Genomic DNA, 9833 nt, shown 5'->3' on the forward strand with positions numbered 1-9833 from the left:
AAAAATGTATATTTACTAGAATAAATAACTGAATTTTTTAATTACTTAATAAAAATAGTTATACCTACCTTTAGACAGGTAGGATTCTTTGATCCTACCGAGTCATAATACTGGATCATGTGACTTTTAATGTTGATTAATGCCATGGTCCAATGATTATTGAGATGTACTGGCACTAAAAGTAGTCGATACTTGAACAAATTCTCCTAAAAATATATACAATAAAATAAGCAAAATCAAATCAACAATATCACCCCCGTATATGGGCAAGATGATAACAAATCACATCCATATAATGTATTTTGTAACTTTATAGTTTAGACAAAGCTTAAGGTCTAATATATGACCATGTGTGTGGGTGTGGGTATACGATTGCCTGCTTCATGAAGTTCTCCTTAAGCCTCCTATGATAATTAAAATTAGGTAAAGTATTGTTTGTGTAGGTTAATCTTGTGAAGACATACATTTCCATTTAAAAAGTGATTAAGTTTGCTATTGGCATATATCCTTGGCCCTGGGCATAAAAATAAAATATAAAAGCAGAGGCAGTTAGTACAATATTTATGTACTATATAAATAGCACATTACAGTATTATATTGCTGTGTAAAAGTGTAAAACTGTGCCACTGAAACAAAATACTAAACTGTTGTTGTCATACACCCTGTTATTTACAAGCTCAGTTGTTGGTTGTTTATGAGAAGCCACAGGCCAGTTATGTTCCCTACCCAAAGTCATTCAATTGATAAATTTATGAGGTCAGCATCATGACTTCTCTGTTCATCAATTTACAGATTATCCCACAACAACATTCTGCTTTGAAACGTTCAAATGTCAAAATAAAAGAACATAAAAAAAACCATATCAGAAATGTAGGAATTGAAGATTATTTATAGGTTACCTTTCTAGTCCATTTCTTGATGGAATTATATCCCTTTTTCAATAATGTTGGGTAAAAAAATGTGCTGAAAGCATACACCATACCAGTAGGATCAGCCACCGTTAACAGGTATAAGTAAGCATTTATAATCTAAAAGTAAAAATTGTTGATAAAATAAGTAAATATCTTTTTATTTTTTTTAAAATTTATTTTTAATTTATTTATTAACCAAATCCGCCACTTACAGAATGAAGAAAAAAAATTGCAAAATTCCTATAATGAAAATACAGATAGCAAACTAAATGAAAAATATAAAAATCCCAACATCTGCACCCATCATTGATCTTACAATATTAAAAAAAAAAGTTTCTCACATTATCATTTAACCAGCATCCCTCCTGTAAGGTTGCAAAGTCTTCTTCAGTCAGTTTATAACATCCTACAACAGCCTCAACCTTTGGGGCACGGTTACGCTTAGGACAACTTTGCAATAATTCTTCATAGACAGTTTTCACCATTGCTTCCCTTATAAAAACAAGATAAAAAAAAAATATAATTTATTAATTAATTTATGAATATTTTTTATACTAATTGATCCAAACATATTGATCTTTACCATTCCTCAATATTATGTAACCTAAGTTACAAATGAAAATCAAAATCAGATCAAAATTGGTATGAAATTTAATTGTTGATGTTTAATTGTACACTGCTTGCCATGCAAGGTCTTAGTGTTGCCTTGCAAAATTACAGCGGTACTGTAGGCCACAAATTAAGAAGCCCAATGCACCATCAGGTATGTAGTTATGTTGGGCAGGGGTGGGCGGGGCCACCCAGTCTTAGTTTTTCACCCAATATATAGCTAATTTCATGGCCTTTCACCTACTTTATTATTAACCCCCTTGCCCATGTTTACCGATGTTTTCACCCACTCTTAGTTTTCTCCAGCTACTGTACATCCCTGCACCCTTGTAGCATAAAATGATCATGATTATTACTCAATGGTTTAATGGGGCTTGAATTAAGTTGTTTTTGTGTCTACTGCCCCCAGTGGGGACATAGACACTATGCCATGATGTAGCAATTAAAGATGGCGGAAAATGGTAAATCCGGTTTAGACATGATGGGTACTACTACCACGAGGTAGGGGCGCTCTATTGACAATCAAATAGCGTTCGGAACTCGGACAAAATTGCGTTATAGAGACGCAGCACGCGTTCGCCACGAACGCCTTTTACCGTCATTTGAAGGACGCCCTCTAGAACATGGTAGTACTCTTCGTGATGAATGACATAACATGATAACTCCAAGAGTTGCTCATTTTTAAAGTGTTTTTAGTGCAATTTAGTAGTAGGCCTATACACAATATTGTTATGAAAGAACATAAGATAAAATTAAAAAAACAAAAACTCCTGTATAAGGCAGTAGACACATGCTCCCGCTGGGAGCCTACTTTTATAATAATGATCATAAATATTCTTTTATGAGCTCTTCTTCAAGTTCAAAATTGAAAATTTGGGGAAAATAGGTACTGTCCGAATTTCAACTGAGGTTTTCCTGTTTACTAGTCAGGCATTCTAACCAAATAAGCATCTCAAAAAATTACCACCCAATGACAATGATAACAATGACCCTGAGACTAAGAGTCTCATGCTCTTCTGACTGAACTAACCTGGTTGGTCAGATTCAAAACCAACGACCTAAAGATGTCTGTGTGAACTTTCACTCTACAGACAGATCTATCCAGGGTAGAGTGCAACATAGTGAAATTGCACTAGTAGTATTTAATTCTGCTAAAATTTGCAGAGAAAATAAATAATTTGAAATTGAATACTTATTCTACCTTCCATTCATATTTTGTGGATAGGCTTCTTGAAGCTTTTTCATTACCACTTCAAATGTTGGTGACCTTGGGTGTCTCTTTTCTTGATACCTCTGAAAAATTCCTTTAATTGCAGAAAAAAAATAAGTGATTTAATTTGTATTTAAAGTAGAAAAATATCAAAACTACTTTGGAAAATAATAATTAAAAACAAGTTTTCATTATAATTTTTTGTTAGGATTTTATAGATGTACAGTCTGCCTAAAAAAAAATGGAAAAACCTTAAAATCAATTAAATTTCTGAACACTGAAAGGTTATTAACTCAACCAGAAATAGATTGAAAATTAGTTTTCTTCACTTATTTACTGAAATTTTACTACAACACAATTTAAATTGATTACCAGTCAATATAAGGGTCTACAAAAAGAATACAAAAAATGTATTATTTAACTGTCAGTTGTTATTGGCAGGAAAGTTTTTTTTTTCTCATTTAAATTTTTTAAATGTAAGTTAATAACATACTTCAATATACAAATCAGCCAACACATAGAGAAAATATATTTTTCAATGAGCATCAAATGATTATTATGGGCTCTCTCTTAATTATGATGTGCACAAGTGGGACTAGTTAGTACCTGTCATGTAGTACACAATCTGTTGATTGGTTACTGTTTCTTCGCCAGTAACATCAATGATCTGAATATCATCATCGCTGTCATCGTTTCCATCACAACAGGACATATCTTGTTCTGACATATGATTGGTTGAAACTTCTGTTGCCGAATGTACCATTTCATCTTTAAACTTTACTATGTCAGCATTTGATTGTGTAGGAAAAATTGTAGATCTGTTGCTGGGTGAAAGTCGATCTGGGTTGTTAGAGCCATTCTGGAAAACCTCTCTAACATCTGGCTTACATGTTTCATATTGTGGAATTTCAATTGCACCCTCTCCTGTTTTCACCAGATTGTTAGATGCAGTCCTTGAATCCAGATACCCATTATCAGAGAGTTTTCGTTTGATTGTTTTTTCTGCTTTACTTATACGTTTTTTTTTAGAGTGGTTACAGAATTCAGAATCGGTAACTCCAGACAGTGTCTTCCTAGACTTTTTCTCCCTTGTTGATCTATGATGGTCATGCGCCAAACCATTTATCAGACTTGATGAGCTTCCTCTAGTCTGCAATTCAGATCTGTCAGACTGCACAGGCTTGGAACAGGAGGAGGATACCTCGGCGACTAGGAAAGGCTGGTCAGTAGGGCGTGTACGTCGCAGTAGATACTTGTTGTGCAATCGCTTTCCGGTCCTTGTCCAAAAGTGTAAAGAATCTGCTTCCACTCTTTAGAAAAGAATTCAAGTCTTTGATCAAAAAAGGTTTCAATATTACATTGAAAAGTTTAAGAACTGTACTTTAACACAAAGAAAAGAAAGAGATATCAGTAAGTTTCGTGTAAAGTATTCACATAATAATTATATCACCACAAAATTTCATATAAACACGAGAATACTTATTAAACATATATATAACATTAACAAATTCTATGTGGCAAATAAACTGTGATATGCCCATATTTGGGTGATCATCAGTGTCCATCACACAAATTTATATATGAAATGTGATAGTGTGGAAAGAGCTTTAGGGAAATTCTTGGAATATATTATACAATTAGTGGTAGAGGGCACTTATCAATAAATCCCACTTATGTGGGTCTATACATTTTATGATTAAATTAATGAAAATTACACTTGCGTACTTGCTCATCTTATAATAAATACTGTAATACCTTTCTCTCAAAACCTTAATATTTTTTTATGGACTGGTGAAATGTTTAAGGATTGACACTTAAAATATAGATGTCTTCACAGCAGTGGTATATCATGGCAAATTAAATTACTTATTTATCTCCCTGAAATATATTTTCACAGCATAATACATTATAATTATACAGGAAAATACTTCGGTTTTGATACTCACTTATCTCCATTCTGAATGTCTTTAACAACAAAGTCAGTTAATTCTTCCACTTTAGATGCCAAGGGAACTTCTACAATTATCTATCAATATAAAAAATCAAAAGATTTAAATAATCTGTGGGGGAGTAGGTTTTAAAATACATTACTCTGCCAGATCTGCTACATCCAGAAAGAACACTATATAGTCCAAAAGTGATTGTCTCTGGGCAAAGAGAAGGCCAAAAATTTTGTATTTAAAAAAAAAAAAAAAAAATTCCCCCGGGGAATTGAGCAATGACTCTGATCATCAGTGCTGCTGATGCGCTTTACTTTTATAATTTCACCGCACTGCAGTTACAACCAGGCCTGGTTACAACTGTTAATTAGCCTACAGTAATAATTTGGCTGCTTTCCAGTACATTATACGATACGGTAATATTACAATGAATGCCAGACCATAAGTAAGGCCTGCACAGCGCAAAAAAATAAGGCCTAGAAATCCGTCAGCACATAAGGGTCGATTTTTCCTAATTTTTTTTCCAAAAATTAGGTTTTGACATAATTTTAATATAATAACCAATGTATTATGCAGTAGTTATGATTTTTGCTCACCTATATTCCGTACGAATTTGAGCTAGTTTTGAGGTAACATCCATGCAATTTAAAAACTTTACAGTATGGAGTGAATATATGTTTTCCTGACATGATAAAGAAATCGTAGAATAAATCATACGTCTTAGATATTTTCCCGTTTAATTATAGAAATTGTTATTCTTGCATAATTTTTCCGAATTTATAAATATGTTTATCCTCGTTCTGAATTTGTTGGTTGGAGAGAACTTAGCTGAATTCAATTTGAGGCTTTACGGTAGTTAGAAATCACCTTATTTTGCAAGCTGGCACCCCCTCACCTCACCACACTCATCAAACCCCTCTCCATTTAAATAATTTGAGTCCTAGATACGCCACTGACTGGCAGTATATTTTATTTAAATTATAGGCCTAGCACTAAAATTAAAAAAAACCTGGGCTTAAAGCAGTGGAACGGAGCTCGCAAAATTTTTAATTATAAAAGGCCAGACATATTAAAACAGGAATTCTTTCATTGGTTGCCAGTATCGAAAGTGATTTCAAGTTACAAAATTTTTTGTTGTCTGTACCAGATGTACCACAAACACAAGTTGTCTACCAACGATCAATGAGCTTATATACGCCTGGGTCATTCTTCGCTAATGTGCCATTTTCCAGTTCCTCTGTTTTAATGTAGTATAAATTTAAAAATATTAAAGGAAATTTTATTTTTATTGCGTTAATTCAATCTTGAACATATTTATTAATGGAAGTTGTTAAATATTTTAAACGTAATCAACATGCTGTTTATTTTTCAACAAAAAGCCTCCAAAGTCGCGCACTATGCATGTCCCGATTGGGTTTCTTAAGAATTCCTAATGTCATAATTTGTAAAATAAATAACTTAAATAAATAACTATACCACAAAAAGGTGAATACAATTATAGATGTCTTACAAATGTAAAATTAAAAATGACATCAATAGAACTATAGATACTTAAAATTTGACTTTTTTAGACTAAAAAAGTTTGTCCCTGAATTGTCGTCATCTCCGTCACAATACTTTAAAATGCCATTATACTGTTAGCAAAATGACATAACATGTTATGGATCAAACCATTTTGGTTGAAGGGGACCATACAGTAAGAAACAGTCCATTCTTATACAGTTAAACCACCTATAGCTGAAAAATTCATGCAATTCTAATACAACCAGAAAAGTACCTTTATTCAGCATCATCTCCGAACGCTTCAGAGTATGCTTTATTTATTATTTAAAAAAAAAAAAAAAAATTATATATACGATCAGAACTGTGTCATTTTCAAAGTGCACATCATTAGGCCGACCAGCCCTCCATAAACTAACGTTAGAATACCGCACTTTCGGCGGTTAAGAACAATTAAAACCTCATAAAAAAGGCAACTAATCCGTTTACCTATAATTAATATAGTGAGATAACGTAACGTTAGTTTATCGAGGGCGGGTTGAGCTAATGATGGCATTCACCCTGTAACACACTGCAATGGCACTATATCGTCGCTCACATCACGAACTAACACAATTAAATTCAATTGTGTTAGTTCGTGAAATCAAAAAAGCACGTCAAAATACGCGCTGTTGTTGTTAAGGACTTTTTGTGTGGTAAAGAATACAAAATTGCTTGACAACCAATACGCACTCGTTTTGACGCTCTACTGTGATTTCACGAACTAACACAATCTACTTTGATTGTGTTAGTTCGTGATGTCAGCGACGATATGATGTAAAAAGCTTAATTCCTCATCTCCGTCACAGTCATATCCATCACAATTTTACTGTGACGGAGATGACTTCTTGATGTATTCTTTCCTCAAAAATGAATATAAAATAAAAATGATAATTGATCTGGTTTATGTTGTTAGAAACCTTTTTGCTCAATGTTTATTATCCTATGTTTAAATAATACAATCTATCTTTTAAATTTACTAGGATTCACATCTATGTGTATTATCATCATCTCCGTCACAAAAAAGTGTGATGGAGATGGTTCTTGAAATATTTGTTATGACGTTACAGCACTGAAAATTGAATGCTTAAGTAAGCGTTTAAAATGCCCTAATTATCGTGCCGAATGGTTATTTGTTATATGGCATAATGGTGACATGTTTAATAAAAGAATTACAAATGTGAAACTTTTTTTTTCATGATTTCTAAACCTCTGAAATGGCACATTAGCGAAGAATGACCCGCCTACACCTGGTTCTAGGTAGGATACGCCCAGGCAGGGTAATTTTCCATTCATGATACCGTTCGGTACCGTCGTCGTCGACGACTGTCGTGATCTGTGTTTGGAACTTACCATTTTTGGAGCATCTTCGCGAAGGGCAGACACATCAACTTTAACCGTCAGCATATTGTTTCCAGAACAATTTCATAATCTAAGACTACACAATATCAATATATTGAACGACAACAAACATAGTTTAAACACCACACAACTGGTAGTTGACCAGCTCAGCTAGTACAGACAAGCTAGGCCTAGGCCCTAGGCTTAGTTCGTGTTGTGATTTATTGAAATTATGTATGGAGGCTGCCATCTTTAGTCTTTAATAAAATATTAATTACAAAATATTGAAATAGATAACAATAACATTATTATTATATTATCAATAAAATATTTATTAAATATTATATTACTAATATTATTTTGTCGGAAATTGTGAACTGCTAAATAAATATATATCATTAATCGTATAAAGTTGACCAGCAACAAATAACAATTATATGTGACGTCACAATTAAAAAAATGGACTACTACCTCATTGCTATTTCAATACAAATTCTTAGTCATCCGCCTAATAAAAGATCAGCTTTATAAACAGATTTGATACTAGTGGAGTTATATTTCGACTTAGAGTTGATAGATGTTTTATTATTTACATATATTACAGAGAGGCTCGCTTATCATATTATAATTAATATAGCAATTTTGATGTTAGAAATTAGTTCTTCCTTAACAATGGGCGTTTTACGGCAGTGATTGACTTACACTCTGCAGCCAGTTTACAGAGAAAGAGGAGGAAGATCGGTAGTCATCAAATCATCCTCAAATTGATGTTAAATTGCTGTGTAAGAGTCCCAATTGCAGACATTCTATGTTGGTTTGGTTGAAACTTTTAGACAAATCAAAAATTATTTTTATTAGGTAAAATTACACTTTATTAATTATTCATACCCAAACGGATTTGTTGGCACAGCCTTATCTGCAGGCAGCCAGCTGACAACTGATTGCCGTGTTTTGGGTGCTGAGCTAGAACCAGATATAGCCTAGCTCTTGGAGAAGCGCCAGTTGGTTTAGGAAAGCATCAGCGATAAACGTAGCTATTACTATCGTTTTAAACGTCAGACTTGTGTTTAGTTTCTGTACGAAATCGATGCCGGTGGTTATATCACAATTTTTATGTATATTTTGAGATAGCAAGGAAGGAAGACTGGAGAGGAAAAAATATCAGTCCTGCTGATCAATACATCTGATTCATTACATACAGATGAAGATGGTATTGCACTATTTGTTCTAAGTTCAGTGCTACACTTTCATTCTTAATTAATTGGTTGACAACGAGCAACTTGGCCAAAATATATTGAAGCATGTCTAGTCACAAGAGTTCAAAAAAAGAAGGCTCAAGTACGAAGATGCGGATAAGGGCTTTCCCGGTAAGTTTCATTAATGTTTCTGTTTTAGTTGGATGATTGAGATTTGCATCTATCTAGGGCCTTAACTTTGCCTATAAATGAACATAGTGTAAACTTTTGTACACATTTTACCAACATAATTGTCGTTCAACAACAAAATCCCTAATCCTGAAAATTATATCCTATGTATGAGTACTTTGTTTGGTTAGTTAATTTGTTTTTTGTCCGCTTCAAAATTTTTTTCTTAATTATTGCTGTATATTATTTAATATTTATGTATGTTTATTTTCTAGATGACCATGGACGAAAAGTATGTATCCAATATCTGGGCTCTTTTGAAGAATGCGATACAAGAAATCCAACGGAAAAATAACAGTGGTCTTAGTTTTGAGGAACTCTACCGAAATGCATACACAATGGTTCTACACAAGCATGGTGAAAGGTTATACACAGGACTAAGAGAGGTTGTCCAAGAGCATCTTGTTTCGAAGGTAAGTACTGTAGTTTAACAGTAATTTGTCTATGTCTTGGATGCCAGATTATTTGAAATTTATAAACATCTACTTTTAAATGTTCTTATTTACTTCAATGATTAAATGTAATAAAGATATTTGTATTATCTTGCTTTGTTTTTTTTCTTCTTTTTTTTTTATATGTAGGTTCGTGAGGATGTGTTAAAAGCATTAAATAATAATTTTCTACAAACTTTGAATGCAGCGTGGAACGACCACCAAACAGCCATGGTCATGATAAGAGATATTCTTATGTACATGGTATGTACCTCAGTCAAATAAATCTGGGTTTCAACTACCATTGTTTATCAAATAAATACATGCCATATAGAGAAAAGAATTCTCTGTCTGGAATATTTATTTATATCTCAGAATGGTTTGACACTTCATTGGCGCATTTAGGAGTCATGAAATTGTAAGGGTGG

At 33.1% G+C, this 9833-nt stretch overlaps 2 protein-coding genes across 3 annotated transcripts in view; one reads left to right on the plus strand and one right to left on the minus strand.

Moving 5' to 3' along the window:
* The window catches only part of LOC117101545 (sentrin-specific protease 1-like), a gene marked incomplete at its 5' end in the record, with an annotated part of 10435 nt that extends 2808 nt beyond the window's left edge, over positions 1-7627 (minus strand). The window contains 7 exon segments of the mRNA XM_033241520.1: positions 69-206; positions 900-1028; positions 1253-1403; positions 2722-2824; positions 3337-4040; positions 4677-4756; positions 7563-7627. Of these exon segments, the coding sequence (XP_033097411.1) occupies positions 69-206; positions 900-1028; positions 1253-1403; positions 2722-2824; positions 3337-4040; positions 4677-4756; positions 7563-7616 (1359 nt within the window).
* Positions 7628-8023: 396 nt separating this feature from the next.
* The window catches only part of LOC117101546 (cullin-3-B-like), a 22037-nt gene continuing 20227 nt past the window's right edge, over positions 8024-9833 (plus strand). Inside the window, exons 1-3 of one of the 2 annotated variants that reach the window (XM_033241522.1) lie at positions 8024-8917; positions 9190-9387; positions 9556-9669. In XM_033241522.1, the coding sequence (XP_033097413.1) occupies positions 8852-8917; positions 9190-9387; positions 9556-9669 (378 nt within the window). In that variant the 5' untranslated portion in view covers positions 8024-8851. The remainder of the gene's footprint in view (positions 8918-9189; positions 9388-9555; positions 9670-9833) is intronic. The other variant, XM_033241523.1, reaches the window with a different exon arrangement.

Source organism: Anneissia japonica, unplaced genomic scaffold (assembly GCF_011630105.1).
Source record: "Anneissia japonica isolate Jap-2015-1 unplaced genomic scaffold, ASM1163010v1 scaffold310_len583560_cov164, whole genome shotgun sequence".
Lineage (NCBI taxonomy): Eukaryota > Metazoa > Echinodermata > Crinoidea > Comatulida > Comatulidae > Anneissia > Anneissia japonica.